Below are 20483 nucleotides of genomic sequence, written 5' to 3' on the forward strand. Positions count from 1 at the left end.
AGAGGGAGTATTGCACTGTTGGAGGGTTAGTGCTGAGGGAGCACTGCACTGTCAGAGGGTTAGTACTGAGGGAGTACTGCACTGTCTGAGGGTTAGTACTGTGGGATTACTGCACTGTCGGAGGGTTAGTACTGTGGGATTACTGCACTGTCGGAGGGTTAGTACTGAGGGATTACAGCACTGTCAGAGGGTTAGTACTCAGGGATTATTGCACTGTCGGAGGGTTCGTACTGAGGGATTACTGCACTGTCAGATGGTTTGTACTGAGGGAGTGCTGCACTGTCTGAGGGTTAGTGCTGAGGGAGTGCTGCACTGTCTGAGGGTTCGTACAGAGGGAGTACTGCACTGTCGGAGGGTTAGTACTGAGGGAGTGCTGCACTGTCAGAGGGTTATTACTCAGAGATTATTGCACTGTCGGAGGGTTCGTACAGAGGGATTACTGCACTGTCAGTGGGTTAGTACCGAGGGATAACAGCACTGTCAGAGGGTTAGTACTCAGGGATTATTGCACTGTCGGAGGGTTCGTACTGAGGGATTACTGCACTGTCAGAGGGTTTGTACTGAGGGAGTGCTGCACTGTCTGAGGGTTAGTGCTGAGGCAGTGCTGCACTGTCTGAGGGTTCGTACAGAGGGAGTAGTGCACTGTCGGAGGGTTAGTACTGAGGGAGTGCTGCACTGTCGGAGGGTTAGTACAGAGGGATTACTGCACTGTGTGAGGGTTAGTACTGAGGGAATACTGCACTGTCAGTGGGTTAGCACTGAGGGAGTACTGCACTGTCAGTGGGTTAGTACTGAGGGAGTACTGCACCGTCAGTGGGTTAGTACTGAAGGATTACTGCACTGTCTGAGGGTTAGTACTGAGGGAGTACTGCACTGTCACTGAGGGAGTACTGTACTTTCTGAGGGTTAGTACTGAGGGAGTACTGCACTGTCAGTGGGTTTGTACTGAGGGAGTACTGCACTGTCTGAGGGTTAGTACTGAGGGATTACTGCACTGTCAGTGGGTTAGTACTGAGGGAGTACTGCACTGTCTGAGGGTTAGTACTGAGGGATTACTGCACTGTCAGTGGGTTAGTACTGAGGGAGTACTGCACTGTCTGAGGGTTAATACTGACGGAGTGCTGTTTTCTTGGATAGATTCTGAAGATACCAAGGCATGATTTTGAACAGCAGTGGAATTCACCCTGGGGCCTGACCAAACCCGACATCAGTAAAACAGATTCCCTGGTCATTTGACACATTGCTGTTTGTGGGATCTTGCTGTGTGCCAATTGGCTGCTGTGGTTCCTAAATGACAACAGTGACTACACTTCAAAAATACTTTATTGGCTGGAAAGTGCTTTGGGATGTCCTATGATGGTGAGATCTTGGAATTAGAAGCTCGTCCAGTGCTGACCATGAAACCATTGTCCATTGTTATAAAAACACATCTGGATCACGAATGTCCTTTAGGGAAGGAAATCTGCCATCCTCACCTGGTCTGACCTCCATGTGACTCCAGACACACAATGTGGTTGACTCTTACTTGCCCTCTGAAATTGTCCAGCGAGCCTCTCCATTCAAGGGCAATTAGGGATGGGCAATAAATGCCAGCCTCGCCAGTGATGCCCACTTCCCACAGATCAATAAAAAACTAATGGAATCTTCCTTTTCATTCGAGGGCAGATCAGACAGAAAAGGGAATGAGAGGAAGAAAATTAAGTTCCAAAGAGAGTTATTTGGAGGGAGTGATGAACATGTTTAAATTGAAGCTTTCTCCGGCCACGTTCTTCCCCGGCCAAGTTTATAAGAATGTTTTTGGTGCAGCCTGTTGGAAATAACTTCCTGTAAACATTGAACCCCGAATGAAGTTTAAAGAGGGACAGGAAGAGTTTGTGAGGAGCAGCAGCGCTGAGCAGCCCCGGCAGAACAGGACATGGCAGGGGGGACCGCCCTGTAACTGGCTCCTCCCCGGGGAAGCGATGCTTTATCAGCCGAGGCAGCAGCTGCTTCACCTCCACCTCCGGCTCCGGGATGAGTGAAGCTGCGGCCGCGAAACAGCAGCGGGTCCCCCTGTGTGACGGGAACAGCCTCCCGATCCTGGGGCTGGGAACCTGTTCACTGGATAAGGTGAGGCAGAGCGGAGAGGGGAGTGAGTGGCTGTGGGGTAGTAAAGGGAGTGTGAGGGAGGGAGGGGCGGGGGATGGGGCTGGAGGTGGTGGGTGAGGTTGAGGGAGCTGGAGGGGGGTGAGGGTTGGTGAGGGGAGTGTGGGTGAGGGTAAGGGGTGTGAGGGGGTGGAGGATTGGGGGGGGTGGTGGTAGTCGGTGAGGGGGTGGAGGGGGAAGGGTGAGGAGATGGAGGTGAGGGTGAGGAGGTGGAGCAGAGAGAGGGTGTAGAGGAAGGGGTGGAGGGGGTTGAGAGAGGGCTGGAGGAGGAGGTGGAGGGGGAAGGGGTGGAGGGGAGGTGGTGGAAGGTGGGTTGAGGGGGAGATGGTGGAGGGGGAAGGGGAGGTGGTGGAGGGGGAAGGGGTGGGGGGGGAGGTTGAGAGAGGGCTGGATGAGGAGGTGGAGGGGAGGGGGAGGTGGTGGCGGGGGAAGGGGTGGAGGGGAGGTGGCGGAAGGTGGGTTGAGGGGGAGATGGTGGAGGGGGAAGGGGAGGTGGTGGAAGGGGAGGTGGTGGAGGGGGAAGGGGAGGTGGTGGAGGGGGAAGGGGGAGGTGGTGGAGGGGGAAGGGGTGGGGGGGGGAGGTGAGTGAGGGTGTTGAGTGTTAAGGGTGGGAGGAGGGTGATCCTGGGGTTTGGTGAGTGGGAGTGTTGAATCTTTATAAATGGGCTATGGACACTCTGACAGCAGCCTGCAGACTCTATAATATCAAAGAAAAGACTGTGTTTGTATTAATGTGAATTGAAGTAATTTTCGACACTTTGAGATTGAAACAATATCACCCTGTCCTGGAAATTGAACAGCAGCTGACTGCTGATATGAGATTCAACTCGAGTTGCCAACATTCCCGAGTTACAGAATCACAGAATTATTACAGTGCAGAAGGAGGCCATTCGGCCCATCATGTCCGCACCGGCTCTCTGAAAGACCAACTCCCTCAGTTCCATTCCCCTGCCTTCTCCCTGTAACCCTGCACATTCTTCCTTTTTATATCACTGTCTAATTCCCTTTTGAATGCTTCAATTGAACCTGCCTCCACCACACTCTCAGGCAGCGCATTCCAGACCTTAACCACTCGCTGCATGAAAATGTTTTCCCTCATGTCACTTTTGCTTCTCTTGCCAAATACTTTAAATCTGTGCCTCTCGTTCTCAATCCTTTCACGACTGGGAACAGTTTCTCTCTATCTACTCTGTCCAGACCCCTCATGATTTTGAACACCTCTATCATATCACCACTGAGCCTTCCCTTCTCCAAGGAAAACTATCTTAACTTCTCCAATCTGTCTTCATAACTGAAATTCCTCATCCCTGGAACCATTCTCGTGAATCTTTTCTGTACTCTCTCTGATCGTCCTGGAGTCTCCAGGAATGAATAAATTAAACTCCTGGACATTGCTGGGAACAGACCAGGAGAATTATCATGGACAGTAAAAACAGCTTTTTTTTTACTTTCTTTGAACTCTCGTTTGTTAATCAGAAAACTATTGACGATGTGAACAAAATCTGTTTGGCTGGTTGTAGGTGGGAAATCATGTGATCAGATCTCCAGGAATACAATTATCCAGAGTTGGCCTCTGATTCTCGGCAGCTCTGAGGGCAGGATCTTCAATCCGACAGAATGCCGGGTGCTGTCCACTTAAATGCCTAATTGGCACTTGATTTGGTGGGCCTTCCCCAGTGGAGGCAATGTGGGCTGTTGTCAGTGCTTTTGAACATAGAGAACATTACATCGCAGTACAGGCCCTTCGGCCCTCGATGTTGCGCCGACCTGTGAAACCATCTGACCTACACTATTCCATTTTCATCCATATGTCTATCCAATGACCACTTAAATGCCCTTAAAGTTGGCGAGTCTACTACTGTAGCAGGCAGGGCATTCCACGCCCCTACTACTCTCTGAGTAAAGAAACTACCTCTGACATCTGTCCTATATCTATCACCCCTCAACTTAAAGCTATGTCCCCTCGTGTTTGCCATCACCATCCGAGGAAAAAGACTCTCACTATCCACCCTATCTAACCCTCTGGTTATCTTATATGTCTCTATTAAGTCACCTCTCCTCCTCCTCTCTAATGAAAACAACCTCAAGTCCCTCAGCCTTTCCTCGTAAGACCTTCCCTCCATACCAGGCAACATCCTAATAAATCTCCTCTGCACCCTTTCCAAAGCTTCCACATCCTTCCTATAATGCGGTGACCAGAACTGCACGCAATACTCCAGGTGCGGCTGCACCAGAGTTTTGTACAGCTGCAGCATGACCTCGTGGCTCCGAAACTCGATCCCCCTCCTAATAAAAGCTAACACACCATATGCCTTCTTAACAGCCCTATTAACCTGGGTGGCAACTTTCAGGGATTTATGTACCTGGACACCAAGATCTCTCTGCTCATCTACACTACCAAGAATCTTCCCATTAGCCCAGTACTCTGCATTCCTGTTACTCCTTCCAAAGTGAATCACCTCACACTTTTCCGCATTAAACTCCATTTGCCATCTCTCAGCCCAGCTCTGCAGCCCATCTATGTCCCTCTGTACCCTACAACATCCTTCAGCACTACCCACAACTCCACCGACCTTCGTGTCATCTGCAAATTTACTAACCCACCCTTCTACACCCTCATCCAGGTCATTTATAAAAATGACAAACAGCAGTGGCCCCAAAACAGATCCTTGCGGTACACCACTAGTAACTAAACTCCAGGATGAACATTTGCCATCAACCACCACCCTCTGTCTTCTTTCAGCTAGCCAATTTCTGATCCAAAGCACTAAATCACCTTCAATCCCATACTTCCGTATTTTCTGCAATAGCCTACCGTGGGGAAACTTATCAAACGCCTTACTGAAATGCATATACACCACATCCATGGCTTTACCCTCATCCACCTGTTTGGTCACCTTCTCAAAAAACTCAATAAGGTTTGTGAGGCACAACCTGCTGGTGGGTCAAGAGCCCTGTTGCCAGGACAAAATCCTGACCAGTGCGGGGCTTCTGATCCCATTTGAGCCGATGGCGAGGTTCAGAATCCTGCAGAGCAATTCCTGCCCAGAATTTCTGCTCCTGAATTATTGTCTAATCATCTCAACTGGCAAGTTCATATAGGTATAGGTTTGCGTGTGTGCACGTGTGCTGGTGAGTCTGGATATTGGATGAAAACAAAATTGTGCTCATCTCTGATGCCCTTCATGCTTGAATAGGAGACTGCAGCATTGTTACTTGGTTCAGGTACAAGTTGAATTGTTACCCCGAGAGGCAGAGCCTAAAATTTGTTGGGTGGGGGAGGGGGTGCAGTGGTGGGAGAGAGGGAGTTGGATAAATATTGAAATCAAAAGAATTTACAGGGCTTTGAAGGGTCCAAGTAATTTAATAGCTCTGCCTGAGAACTGGCACAGGGACGTTGGGCTGAATGGCCTCCTTCTGTCCTGCTTCATTCTCCTGTGGTCAGAGGGCAGATCCTTTTTCAACACTTGCTGATGTAGGCCCTGAAAAGTTGGTCAAGTAACGCTTTCTACCCAGCATGTTCTAAGGCAGCTAAAGATAAGCGCAGAACTTGCTGAATGAAGTAAGCTAACAGACATGTCGACGCATGTGGTTAGGGACATGTGACCATTAGATTAGAGTGTTGAACAACAATAGATAAAAGAGAAAAGAGATAAAAGAAAGATATAGGGGAATGAACAGTGGCCATTGCAAACATGTCTGGACTTCTTTCCAGGTGGTTAAATGGCTAATGCTTGCCAAAGACGAGATAATGCTTGAAGATTTGTGCAAAACAAGATCATGTGAGTCATGAGTTGAGCAAGGAGCCTTCAAAGAATATATAAGGGTTAACATTTGAGGGTATTCTCAGCTGAAACCCAGGAACATCTCTCGAAGGCAAGACCCTGAGTCTGGAGGCTCCGTGATCAACCGTGACAAGAGACTGATCACCTCTATGTTGATGGGTCGTATCTTGTACAAGAAGTGAGACTTGTACTTATTTGGTGTCTCAATAAACTGTTGTAAGCATTTGTATGCTTTAAGTGATTTTAGTACTAATAAAGTGAAGTTATACGAGACTTTGGTTTCAGTGTATTTTTGTCCGTCACGTCAGTTGATACTGTACAGAGAAAAAAGGTCAATACTGAGATAACAGGTAGGATTCCTCAGAAACTTTTTGTAAACCATTTGCAGATGCAGTAATATAGGGCTGGATTTTCCAGCAGGTGTTCGGACCCCAAGGTGGGGCCCATTTGGGGGTCTCGAATACAGCCATTTCGTCAGTGCAACCTTCCAGGATGTGGTCTCCTATTAACGACAGCAGGCAGGCTCCTGCTCCCGCCTCTGGCTCCGATGGTCCCCTGGTCTGCCGCCAGGAGGCCACCTCGATTGAGCTGACAGCCTCCGCACGAGGTGGGCTCTGCTAAAATGTTGGTGCCGATGCAAAATGGTTTACGTTTTGAAAAAATAGCAACTTTAATGTTTTTTATACCAACTCTCTAGATTTTTCAGAGTTTGTCTCCTGGTTTATGAAATGGTGGGCCTGACATTACTGAACCTCAGCTGCACTCGAGTATAAAACAATATGACCAGGGAGCCAAGTGCAGCAGATACACAGGGAATACCGTTCAATACATGTGCTGTCAGATTAAAGGTCTCTTTAGGGGAGAAAATTCCATGCACCAGGGGCCAGCATCAAACACTAAAAGCATAATACCCCCATGGCTTTCTGTGGTCTTGGTTTGATCTCCCTCTGTCCCCAGAGGGCTGCCTTTTTTAAGGTAAAAATCTATCACATTTGAGTCTCTGTCAGGTGTCACATGGCCCTCTCCCCTGGTGTAACCGCACAATGGTCTAAGATATGGAAACCGTAGCTAATCTACTGATGTCAATGGGAACCATTCTATTATAATTGTGCTAATTGACACGTATTCATTTTGGTTCAGGCTGTGAGTCAGTCTGTCTCCAGACCCATTGTTAGTTCTTTCATGTAAACATAGAAACATGGAAAATAGGAGCAGGAGTAGGCCATTCGACCCTTCGGGCCTACTCAGCCATTCGAAAAAGATCATGGCTGATTGTCTAATTCAGTACCCAGTTCCCACTTTTTCCCCATATCCCTTGATCCCTTTGGCATTAAGAAATATATCTATCTCCTTCTTGAATATATTTAATGACTTGGCCTCCACTGCCTTCTGCAGTAGAGAATTCCACAAGTTCACCACCGTCTGAGTGAAGATATTTCACCTAATCTCAGTTCTAAATGGCATACCCCATATCCTGAGACTTTGACTCCTGGTTCTGGACTCCCCATCCATTGGGAACATCCTCCCTGCATCTAGCCTGTCTAGCCCTGTTGGACTTTTATAGGTTCCTATGAGATCCCCTCTCATTCTTCTAAACTGTAGTGAATATAGGCCTAGTCGACTCAATCTCTCCTCATACGTCAATCCTGCCATCCCAGGAATCAGCCTAGTAAATCTTGTTTGCACTCCCTCCATGTCAAGAACATCCTTCCTCAGATAAGGAGACCAAAATTGCACACAATACTCCAGATGTGGTCTCAACAAGGCCCTGTATAACTGCAGTAATACATCTTTGCTCCTGTACTCAAATCCTCTTGCAATGAAGGCCAAATACCTTTTGCCTTCCTAATTGCTTGCTGCACCTGAATGCTTGCTTTCAGCGACTGGTATACAAGGACACCCAGGTCTCGTTGCACCACCCCTGTTCCAAATCTATCACCATTCAGATAATAATCTAAGTTTCTGTTTTTACAACCAAAGTGGATAACCTCACATTTATCCACGTTATACTGCATCTGCCAGACATTGGCCCACTCACTCAACTTGTCTAAATCACATTAGAGCCTCTTTGCATCCTCCTCACAGCTCACTTTACCTCCCAGCTTTGTAAATAGGAGTCATCAGTATGCAATGATGCTCCTTTCAATTTCAGTGGGTTCTCCCCAGAGCTATTTTAGAAGAGGTTAATGAGTTTCATGTTCAACAGAGAAGTGTGTATTTCATTTTGTCTGTGGTACAAGTGTTCATGTTCTTGTGGTTCAGTTTAACAGTTGACTTTTTATTTTCATAATTCCTCCAATTCATTGTTTATTTCATCACGGCTCCTTCCGAGCATGCCATAGTTTATAAGCAACAGAGGTCTCGATGGGCCCTTCAGAGAATTCCAAGAGGGGAACCGAAAGAGGCTGTGGACTTATTCAAATATGAGACAGCAGCAGCAGAGTAGAATGGCAAATGAATAGCGATGGATTGTTTTTAGAAAGGGCAAAGTAGCCAAAGGGTAAAAATGATGAGTGACAATGAGAGACAGAAGAGGAGAAGCCAAGACAAGAGAAATAGAAGTAATGGACTCGGTTCTGGAGCAGCAACCAAAGTGCTCATGGAAATGGATACAGTGGGAATTCAGCTTCCATAAACATGGTAGAGATTAGGAGAAACAACTCGCCAACAGAGGACTGTGCAGAGACAAAATCTGAGAGAGTCAGACGTTGTGAAGTCTGAGGTTCTGTGGTTGGGTGAAGCAGACTTATGTGTTGCGTTCTGATCTGAAACCCAGGTTCAGAGACACTGCAGAGAGGGAGTGAATCCAAGAGCTATTTGAGGCAAAAACAAGAAATGCTGGAATCACTCAGCAGGTCTGGCAGCATCTGTGGAAAGAGAAGCAGAGTTAATGTTTCGGGTCAGTGACCCTTCTTCGGAACTGACAAATATTAGAAAAGTCACAGATTATAAACAAGTGAGGTGGGGGTGGGGCAAGAGATAACAAAGGAGAAGGTGCAGATTGGACCAGGCCACATAGCTGACCAAAAGGTCACGGAGAACAGGCAAACAATATGTTAATGGTGTGTTGAAAGACAAAGCATTAGTACAGATTAGGTGTGAATACACTGAATATTGAACAGCAGCAAGTGCAAACCTGAAGAAAAACAACCTGAAAAAAACAGTGGGTAAGCAAACTGAACAAACTAAGATGAAATGAAATAAATGCAAAAAAAGATTGTAAAAAATGTAAAAAGGAATGTAAAAAAAAAGGAAGAAAAAAAAAGGAAGAAAAAATAACTAAAAATGAAAGTAAAATGGGGGGCTGTCATGCTCTGAAATTATTGAACTCAATGTTCAGTCCGGCAGGCTGTAGTGTGCCTAATCGGTAGATGAGATGCTGTTCCTCGAGCTTGCGTTGATGTTCACTGGAACACTGCAGCAATCCCAGGACAGAGATGTGAGCATGAGAGCAGGGGGGAGTGTTGAAATGGCAAGCAACCGGAAGCTCGGTCCTGCTTGCGGACTGAGCGGAGATGTTCCGCAAAGCGGTCACCCAGTCTGCGCTTGGTCTCCCCAATGTAGAGGAGACCACACTGTGAGCAGCGAATACAGTATACTACATTGAAAGAAGTACAAGTAAATCGCTGCTTCACCTGAAAGGAGTGTTTGGGGCCTGGGATAGTGAGGGGAGAGGAGGTAAATGGGCAGGTATTACACCTCCTGCGATTGCAGGGGAAGGTGCACTGGGACGGGGACGGGGTGGTGGGAGTAATGGAGGAGTGGACCAGGGTGTCACGGAGGGAACGATCCCTTCGGAATGCTGACAGGGGAAGGGAGGGGAAGATGCGACTGGTAGTGGCATCACGCTGGAGGTGGCGAAAATGGCGGAGGATGATCCTTTGGATATGGAGGCTGGTGGGATGAAAAGTGAGGACAAGGGGAACCCTGTCACAGTTCTGGGAGGGAGGGGAAGGGGTGAGGGTAGAGGTGCGGGGAATGGGTCGGACACGGTTGAGGGCCCTGTCAACCACAGTGGGGGGAAATCCTCGGTTGAGGAAAAAGGTCATATCAGAAGCACCGTCATGGAAGGTAGCATCATCAGAGCAGATGCGTCGGAGACGGAGAAACTGGGAGAATGGAATGGAGTCCTTACAGGAGGTAGGGTGTGAAGAAGTGTAGTCGAGGTAGCTGTGGGAGTCGGTGGGCTTATAATGGATATTGGTAGACAACCTATCCCCAGAGATGGAGACAGAGAAGTCGAGGAAGGGAAGGGAAGTGTCAGAGATGGACCATGTAAAGGTGAGAGAAGGGTGGAAATTGGAAGCAAAGTTGATAAAGTTTTCTAGTTCGGGGAAGGAGCAGGAAACGGCACCGATACAGTCATCAATGTACTGGAAAAAGAGTTGGGGGAGGGGGCCTGAGTAGGACTGGAACAAAGAATGCTCGACATATCCCACAAAAAGACAGGCATAACTAAGACCCATGCGGGTACCCATAGCGACACCTTTTACTTGAAGGAAGTGCATGGAGTTGAAGGAGAAGTTGTTCAATGTGAAAACAAGTTCAGCCAGGCGGAGGAGGGTGGTGGTGGATGGGGACTGGTTGGGCCTCTGTTCCAGGAAGAAGCGGAGAGCTCTCAAACCATCCTGATGGGGGATGGAGGTGTAGAGCGATTGGACGTCCATAGCGAAGAGGAGGCGGTTGGGACCAGGAAACTGGAAATTGTCAAAATGACGTAGGGCGTCAGAAGAGTCACAGATGTAGGTGGGAAGAGACTGGACCAGCGGAGAAAAGATAGAGTCTAGATAGGAAGAAATAAGTTCAGTGGGGCAGGAGCAGGCTGACACAATGGGTCTGCCGGGACAGTCCCGTATGTGGATTTTGGGAAGGAGGTAGAAGCGGGCTGTCCGGGGTTGTGGGACTATGAGGTTGGAAGCCGTAGAGGGAAGGTCTCCAGAGGAGATGAGGTCAGTGACAGTCCTTTGGACGGTGGCTTGATGTTCGGTGGTGGGGTCATGGTCCAGAGGGAGGTAGGAAGAAGTGTCCGTGAGTTGGCGTTGAGCTTCTGCAAGGTAGAGGTCGGTACGCCATACAACAACAGCACCACCCTTGTCTGCAGGTTTGATGACCATGTCGGGGTTAGACCTGAGAGAATGGAGTGCCTCAAGCTCAGAGGGGGCAGGTTAGAGTGAGTGAGGGGGGCAGAGAAATTGAGATGACCAATGTCTCGCCGACAGTTTTCAATGAAGAGATCAAGAGCGGGTAAGAGGCCAGGGGGAGGGTCCAGGTAGAGGGAGAATGCTGGAGGCGGGTGAATGGGTCTGCTGGTCGGGGGGAGGACTCCTGGTCGAAGAAGTGAGCCCGGAGGCGGAGGCGACGGAAGAAGAGCTCAACGTCATGCCGAGCACGAAATTCATTGAGGTGGGGGCATAAGGGGATAAAACTGAGACCTTTGCTGAGTACAGAACGCTCAGCATCAGAGAGGGGGAGGTCAGAGGGTATAGAGGGTGGTGCTGTTGTTGTATGGCGTACCGACCTCTCTGAGCTTCCGGTTGCTTGCCATTTCAACACTCCCCCCTGCTCTCATGCTCACATCTCTGCCCTGGGATTGCTGCAGTGTTCCAGTGAACATCAACGCAAGCTCGAGGAACAGCATCTCATCTACCAATTAGGCACACTACAGCCTGCCGGACTGAACATTGAGTTCAATAATTTCAGAGCATGACAGCCCCCCATTTTACTTTCATTTTTAGTTATTTTTTCTTCCTTTTTTTTTCTTCCTTTTTTTTTACATTCCTTTTTACATTTTTTACAATCTTTTTTTGCATTTATTTCATTTCATCTTAGTTTGTTCAGTTTGCTTACCCACTGTTTTTTTCAGGTTGTTTTTCTTCAGGTTTGCACTTGCTGCTGTTCAATATTCAGTGTATTCATACCTAATCTGTACTAATGCTTTGTCTTTCAACACACCATTAACATATTGTTTGCCTGTTCTCCGTGACCTTTTGGTCAGCTATGTGGCCTGGTCCAATCTGCACCTTCTCCTTTGTTATCTCTTGCCCCACCCCCACCTCACTTGTTTATAACCTGTGACTTTTCTAATATTTATCAGTTCCGAAGAAGGGTCACTGACCCGAAACGTTAACTCTGCTTCTCTTTCCACAGATGCTGCCAGACCTGCTGAGTGACTCCAGCATTTCTTGTTTTTGTTTCAGATTTCCAGCATCCGCAGTATTTTGCTTTTATTTTAGCTATTTGAGGCACACTGCTGGAGCTTCTGCAATGGGATGTAAGGGACCAAGGAGGAGTAGAAAGTTGACCATGAGCCAACAGAGGTTGATCCAAGGGTCCAGTAGAGGTGTGTAGTGGCCTTGGCATCAATAGTTCACACCAGTGGATCCAGCAGAAAGTACAAAGGAACGTGGTTCTATCTGCTGCCCCTGTTATACAGGGATGTGACACAGTATCAAGCATTGTAGCTCTGTGCTTACTCGTGTACTTTCAGGCAGATACACTGGCCACAGGTCAGATGTCGGGGCCTGTTTTTCATTCTAAATATTGAAGCACTTAGTGTTCTATTGCTGCCCTGGCTCAGCACAGAATGTTTGTTTAAAATTGATACCTGAGTTACCCTGGTGACCTGGTGAGTAAAGGCCCTGTCCAATGGAGGACCAGGCCACAAAGTTCCAAGGCCAGAATTTAATCTGTGAGTTGGCAAATTCCAGCCAGGAGAGCAACAAGGGGACTGTGAGTAGCAGCAGTGCCCCTGGACCAGGGAGAGAAAGTTCACCCAGCTTTACTGTTAATCGCTACCCATTGAACCCCTTCTGAAACAGAACATGGGAATGTTGGGTGAGAGTGGGAATGGACTTGTGTGAGGTACCGGAAGGCTGTTTGTAACTGTGGAGTTGGACCCAGCTGAGCGTTAGGACCCTCGGGAGAGGGAAGGAGAAAAATAGTGGTAGACTTGTCAGTGAGTTGTCTGAATGAGAATACAGGAATTAGGTATAAATTACTCAGTAGGATGTTTCAAAGTGCTCTTGGATTGACTAAGTACTGTCCCAGCTGGTGGTGTGTGAGGAAAAAGGTATCTGAATCAGTTTCTGGTCTACAGCTGGAGTTGACAATATACTCTACATCTGAGGTATGATTGGTTATGGTGAGCCAAGGAGATGACAGGAAATAGACTAAATGTGTTTGCACTGCTGTGCTAAATGGTATCAAACTGAGACCTGTTTGTTTTGTCCCAGACTCTTTCTAGTTTCAGGCTGCTCACTATCAGTGAGTAGGGTGACCTGGCTGAGGCAACATCTTCTCCCTGTCTGCTGTCTGTGCTGAAGGAGGCTTATAGAAATGGAATAGGGATCCTGCCCTTCTCACAAGCCAGTAGAAATCACCCTACTGTTAATTGCAGTTTTCAGATGCTCCACAGAAATGGGGCCAAAGACTGCCTGGGAAGTGGGGAAGTCTAAGATGTGTGTGGGTGGATGGGTGTAGCTGTATATTTTGAACATAACACTTATGGATGCTTGTTTTGACAGGTTGTTAAAGGTGAGACAGTAAAAGCTGTGAAGGCTGGCATTGAAATTGGGTACCGTCACCTCGATGGAGCCTTTCTGTACGGCAATGAAGATGAAGTAGGCGAAGCCATTCGGGCAAAGATTACTGATGGAACAGTGAAACGGGAAGACATCTTTTATACCAGCAAGGTATGAAGTGTTCCTTCACAGTCACAGGCATGTGCCGTGTACTCGGGGGAACCTCCTAAGACAGGAATCTCTGAGTATAAAACAATTTCTGTTGATTTTCAGACCATTTTATTGGGTTGAAAGGTTTACAAAAAGGGAAGGGAACCTGCAATATCTTCTCTACCTCAAATATCATTGTTAAGTTGTGTTGTTGAGATAAAATGAGCAGGGAGAGCCAGGGACAGAGAAAAGAGGAGTGTGAGGAATCAGAAGAAAGTACGGTAGGAAGAGCTATGGTGAGAGGAGTCAAAGAACAAAGAAAATTACAGCACAGGAACAGGCCCTTCGGCCCTCCAAGCCTGCGCCGATCCAGATCCTCTATCTAAACATGTCGCCTATTTTCTAAGGGTCTGTATCTCTTTTCTTCCTGCCCATTCATGTATCTGTCTAGATACATCTTAAAAGACGCCATCGTGCCCGCATCTACCACCTCGGCTGGCAACGCGTTCCAGGCACCCACCACCCTCTGCGTAAAGAACTTTCCACGCATATCCCCCCTAAACTTTTCCCCTTTCACTTTGATCTCGTGTCCTCTAGTAAATGAATCCCCCACTCTGGGAAAAAGCCTCTTGCTATCCACCCTGTCTATACCTCTCATGATTTTGTGCACCTCAATCAGGTTCCCCCTCAACCTCCGTCTTTCTAATGAAAATAATCCTAATCTGCTCAACCTCTCTTCTTAGCTAGCGCCCTCCATACCAGGCAACATCCTGGTGAACCTCCTCTGCACCCTCTCCAAAGCATCCACATCCTTTTGGTAATGTGGCGACCAGAACTGCACGCAGTATTCCAAATGTGGCCGAACCAAAGTCCTATACAACTGTAACATGACCTGCCAACTCTTGTACTCAACACCCCGTCCGATGAAGGAAAGCATGCCGTATGCCTTCTTGACCACTCTATTTACCTGCGTTGCCACCTTCAGGGAACAGTGGACCTGAACACCCAAATCTCTCTGGACATCAATTTTCCCCAGGACTTTTCCATTTACTGTATAGTTCACTCTTGAATTGGATCTTCCAAAATGCGTCACCTCGCATTTGCCCTGATTGAACTCCATCTGCCATTTCTCTGCCCAACTCTCCAATCTATCTATATTCTGCTGTATTCTCTGACTGTCCCCTTCACTATCTGCTACTCCACCAATCTTAGTGTCGTCTGCAAACTTGCTAATCAGACCACCTATACTTTCCTCCAAATCATTTATGTATATCACAAACAACAGTGGTCCCAGCACGGATCCCTGTGGAACACCACTGGTCACACGTCTCCATTTTGAGAAACTCCCTTCTACTGCTACTCTCTGTCTCCTGTTGCCCAGCCAGTTCTTTATCCATCTAGCTAGCACACCTTGGACCCCATGCGCCTTCACTTTCTCCATCAGCCTGCCATGGGGAACCTTATCAAACGCCTTACTGAAGTCCATGTATATGACATCGACAGCCCTTCCCTCATCAATCAACAGTCAGCAGGGGATAGGTCAGAAGTGAGAGGAATGGATGGGAGAGAGGAGGGATCTGGGGTGGAAAGGGTGGCGGGCAAAAGATGGACAGTTGGAACTGGGAGAGGAGAAGAGGAGATCACGAGAGGAGTTGTGGAAGAAGAGGATCGGAGGAGTCGAGTCAAGAAAAGAAACTGAGAGGAAAGGAAGAAGTTTATAGCAGGGCGGGTGGAGAGAACACGAGATGGGAGATGGAAATGGGATGAGAGGAACTGTACCTCCCTCATCAAGGAGGGGAGAGAAAAAGGGTAGGAGCTGAAGAGGAGAGAAAATGCACTGCAAGGGTTTGGGAGAAGAGAAGATGCAGGGAGAGACTGAAGAAGGGAAAAGAGGAGTGGGAGGGGTCTGGAAAAGAATGGCAGGACCCATTGGTTAGGGAACGTCACGCAGTAAGGGAGGCTGATGGGGCCAGTGGAATGTGGGAGAAGTTTAGTGGAAGTTGAGGCTGGGTTTGCAATGTCTTTTCTTTAACCTCTGAGGAAAGTGAGCAATAAAATCAATATATATTTCACTACATGAATTATGGGAGGTTTTAGGAACAGGAGTTGGTCATTTAGCCCATTGATCCCGTTTTAGCCATTCAGTCAGCTCATGGTTGTATATTCACTCAAACCTTCGCCAAACCAAAAAGCCAACCAGTCTCAGTCTTGAAAACTTCAGTTCTCTCAGTATCCAATCTCTTGAAGGTGAGATTTTCAGATTTCTACTCCGCTTTGTGTGAAAACTCCTTTGTTTTATTCTTGCTTTTTCTCCTTCCCTGGATTTGCTAACTCTTGCGTAGGTACAGTTACACATGGCAGATATCTCAACAAAGAAAGAACTTGCATTTATAAAGCAGTTTCACCACCTGGGGACGTCCCAAAGTATTTTACAGCCAATGAAGTTGTTTTCGAGGTGTTCTCATTGTTGGAATCATGCGGCACAGAAGGAGGCCATTCGTCCCATCGTACCTCTTTGAAAGAACTATCCAGTTAGTCCCACTTCCTTGCTCTTTCTCCATAGCCTTGCAAATTCTTCCACTTCAAATATTGAAAGTTATTCTTGAATCAGTTTCCATCCGCCTGTTCGGGCCTTGCATTCCAGATCAGAACAGTTTCTTACGTCATTTCTTTCCCTCATGTTGTCTCTGGTTCCTCTGCCAAGTACCTTAAATCTGTGTCCTCTGTTTACCAAACCTTCTGCCACTGGAAACAGTTTCTCTTTTGTTACTTTCAAAATTCTTCATGGATTTTGACCACCCCTATCAAATCTCCTCTTAACTGCTCGAAGGAGAACAACTGCAGCTTCTCCAGTCTGTCTACATAAAACTGAAGAACTGAATCCCTGGTTCTATTCTAGTAAATCTGTTCAAGGTCTTACAAGAATTGGCCACAATATCCCTGCCTGACCGGTGTTTTATAACATGTTTAACATAACAGTGTACAAAAGCAAGGAAGTTACATTTATAAAGCCAAGAATCCCTCAAGTCTTTCTATCAGCATTCCCAGCTTGTCCTGCCACCTTCAGAGAGTTGTGTCTATACACTCCCAGGTCTCTTTCTTCCTGAACCCCCTTTCAAACTGTACCTTTTAGTTTACAGTGCCCCTCCTTATTCTTCCTACACCCCACATATCTTCTGTGTTAAATTTTATCAGCCAAGTGTTTACTTATTGCACCAGTCTGTCTGTGTCTTCCTGATGTCTGTTATTATCCTTCCCATTGTTCGCTACATTTCTGAGTGTCATCTGAAGACTTTGAAATGATTCCCTGTAAACCCAGATCCAGGTCATTAATTATATATCCAAAAGACCAGTGGTCCCAACACTGACACCTGTGGGACACCACTTCCCTCTCGTCTGAAAAACAACCATTTAACACTACTCTCTGCTTTTGGCCTCTGAGCCAATTTTTGGACTGTGTACCACTACCCCTTTAACTCCATGGGTTTTAATTCTGCAGACAAGTCTATTTTGTGGTACTTTATCAAATGTCTTTTGAAAGTCTGTATTGAGGTCAACAGCACTATCCTCACCCACTCTCTCCATTACTTCATTAAAGAATTCAACCAAATTAATCAAACACAATTTGCCTTTAACAAATCCATGCTGACTCATTTATTAATCCATATTTTACCAAGTGCAAATCATTTGCCTCAGTTTAAAAGTTTTCCCACCATCAGCATTGACCTAACTGGTCTCTTAATTGCCAGGTTTGTCCCTATCCCCTATTTTGAACAGGGGTGTAACAATTGCAATCTTCCAGACCTCTGGCATCACTCCATATCTAAGGAGGATGGAGGATTGTAGCCAGAGCCTCTGCAATTTCCTACCATACTTCCTTCAGTAACCACATCCCATCCAAACTGGGTTTTCTGTTTGAGGACTGCCAATCTTTTAAGTATTACCTATTTTTATGCTATCAAATTTCTCTATTACCTCCTCCCTCTACTGTGGGATTCGCAACATCCTCTTTAGTAAAGTACCTTCACCATGGTCTCTGCCTCCACAAGAAGATCTCCTAATCAGCTCCACCCTGACAATAACTACCTTTTTGCTATTATATGTTTATAAAAGATTTTGGGTTCCCTCCTATGTTCGATGCTGATCTATTCTTCCGTTCTCTTTGTCCTTCTTACTCCACTTTTTTAGATTTCCTCTCTACTTTCCATATTCAGCTTGGTTCTCTGTTGAATTATGAAACTGTTTATTATAAAACCCCTTCTGTCATTTTAATCTCTTTATCTTTATTGTCCAGGGAGCTCCAGTTTTGGATGCCCTTGCTTCCCCCCCACACCCCCTCGGTGAGAAAGTTCAGGCATAGATTAGACACAATCTTCTCTTTGAAGGCTAGTGTTCAACTGGGCCAGATCCTTTTTCAGCCTCCTCCAATTACATATTTTCACATTTGATTGTTTTCTTTTGCCCTTTCCCATAATGACTCTAAAGCTAATGATATTGTGATTACTGTTTCCCAAATTCTCCACTTCATTGCCTGTAACTATACCCAGTACTGCTTCTTTCCTCAATGTGCTGAAAACACAATGATCAAGAAAGTTTTCTTGTACACATTTCCTCCTTGTGTTTTTTCTTTACACTGTTATTTCCCCATCTTATATTAGAATAATTGAAGCTCTCCATTATCACTCCTCACATCCTTCTTAATGCAGGAAACATAGCAAATAATTGCTACGCTGTGAATTCCCACAATGGCAATGAGTTAGTGACCAGGTAATCTGTGTTGGTTAAGGGATAAATCTTGCTGAGGTCACTGAGATCTTCCCTTCTCTTCTTTGAATACTGGCATAGGCTGTTTTAGAGTCATAGTTATTTATGGTACAGAAGGATGCCATTTGGCCCATCAAGTCTATGCTGGTTCTCCACAGAGCCATGCAGTCAGTCCCACTCTCTTTCCACCCACCCCACCCCTCGCCCCCACCACCCCCCGCTCAATCCCCATAGCCTGCAAGTTTATTTCCTTCAAGTGGCCATCCGATGTCCTTTTGTAGTCATTGATCATTTCCCCTTCCACTATCCTTGTGGGAAGTGAGTTCCAGATCATTACCACTTGCTGTGTATCAAAAAAATGTCCTTCCTCATATTCCCCTGCATCACTTGCCCAAAACCTTCAATCAATGTCCCCTAGTCCTTGTACTGTCAGTTAATGGGAACAGTTTTTTCTCATTTAACTTATCTAAGCCTATCATAATCTTGTACACCTCCATCAAATCCCTCAATCTCCTTTGTTCTAAAGGGAACAAACACATCTTTTCCAACCTAACCTTGTAACTAAAATCCCCCATCCCTGGAACTGTTCTGGTAAATCCCCTCTGCACTAGAACTGGATGTACTACTCCAGTTGGGGGCTACCTGGAGCATTATAAAGATTCAGCATAATTTCCTTGCTTTTGTACTCAATGCCTCTATAAAGCCCAGGATCCCAAAAGTTTTACTAACCACCCTCTCAATATGTCCTGCTACCTTCAAAGATCGATGAACGTGCACCCTCAGGTCCCTCTGTTCCTGCACCCTTACCTCTGGTGTTCCCCCGAGGATCTACCCTTGGCCCCCTCCTATTTCCTATTTACATACTCCCCTCAGTGACATCATTGGAAAACACATCAGGTTGCACATGTACACCAAGGACACTCAGCTCTATCTTACAACTGCCTCTCTGGACCACTGCACTGTCTCTGATTTGTCACACTGCTTGTCTGACACCATCCAGCAGAATTTACCTCCAACTAAATATTGGGAAGACTGAAACAATTGCCTTTGATCACCACCACAAACTTCATTCCCTGGCAACTATCTGAAACTGAGCCAGGCTGTTTGCAACCTTGGTGTTCTGTTTGACTCTTGGATGAGCTTCCGACCACACATCTATCACCAAGACTGCCTACTTCCACTTCTGTAACTTCGCCCAACTCTGCCCTGCCTCAGCTGCACTGCTGCTGAGATCCCCATCTATGCCTTTGCTATTTCTAGACTTGACTATTGCAGTCTCCTGGTCTCCCAGCTTCCACCCTACATAAACTGGTGCTCATCCAAAACCCTGTTGCCTGTATCTTAACACCCAGCAAGTTTCATTCACCTATCACCATGTTTTCGCTGACTTACATTGACCCCCAATCGAAAAAACTCAATTTTAAAATCCTTAATTAATATAAAAACAAGAAATGCTGGAAATACTCAGCAGGTCTGGCAGCTTCTGTGGAGAGAGAAGCAGAGTTAATGTTTCAGGTCAGTGACCCTTCATCAGAACTGACAAATATTAGAAATGTAATAAGTTTTAAGCGAGTAAAGCAGGGGTGGGGCAAGAGATAACAAAAGAGGTGTTGATAGGACAAGGTCACAGAGAATAACTAACCAGAAGGTCAAGGAGCAAAGGCAAATGGTATGTTAATGGTGTGTTGAAAGACAAAGCGTTAGTGCAGAGAGGGTGTTAATTGACAGAAAAATGAACAGCCTGGCCCCAAGCACAAATCCTTATCCTTGTTTTCAAGTCCCTTCATGGCACGCCCCTTTTTATTTCTGTAATTGCCTCCATCCCGACAAGCTTTGAGAATCTGCGCTCCTCCAATTCTGGCCTCTTGCACACCCCCAATTTTAATTTCTCCACCATTAGTGGACGTGCTTCCAGCTGCCTTGACCCTAAGCTCTGGAATTCCTTCCAGAAACCTCTCCACCTCTCTACCTCTCTCTCCTCCTTTAAGATGCTCCTTAAAACCTACATCTTTGAGTAAGCTTGTGGTCATCTTTTATGGCTCAGTATCAAATGTTTTTATTGATATTGCTCTTATAAGATCATATGAACTAGGAGCAGGAGTAGGCCGTCCGGCCCCTC

At 46.5% G+C, this 20483-nt stretch overlaps 1 protein-coding gene across 1 annotated transcript in view; it reads left to right on the forward strand.

The window, feature by feature from the left end:
• The first annotated feature begins 1960 nt into the window (after positions 1-1960).
• LOC137379900 (aldo-keto reductase family 1 member D1-like) overlaps positions 1961-20483 on the forward strand; it is a 75600-nt gene continuing 57077 nt past the window's right edge. Inside the window, exons 1-2 of the mRNA XM_068051303.1 lie at positions 1961-2109; positions 13454-13621. Coding sequence (XP_067907404.1) covers positions 2014-2109; positions 13454-13621 — 264 coding nt within the window. The 5' untranslated portion in view covers positions 1961-2013. The remainder of the gene's footprint in view (positions 2110-13453; positions 13622-20483) is intronic.

This window comes from Heterodontus francisci, chromosome 18 (genome assembly GCF_036365525.1).
Source record: "Heterodontus francisci isolate sHetFra1 chromosome 18, sHetFra1.hap1, whole genome shotgun sequence".
In the NCBI taxonomy this organism is placed as follows: Eukaryota; Metazoa; Chordata; class Chondrichthyes; order Heterodontiformes; family Heterodontidae; genus Heterodontus; species Heterodontus francisci.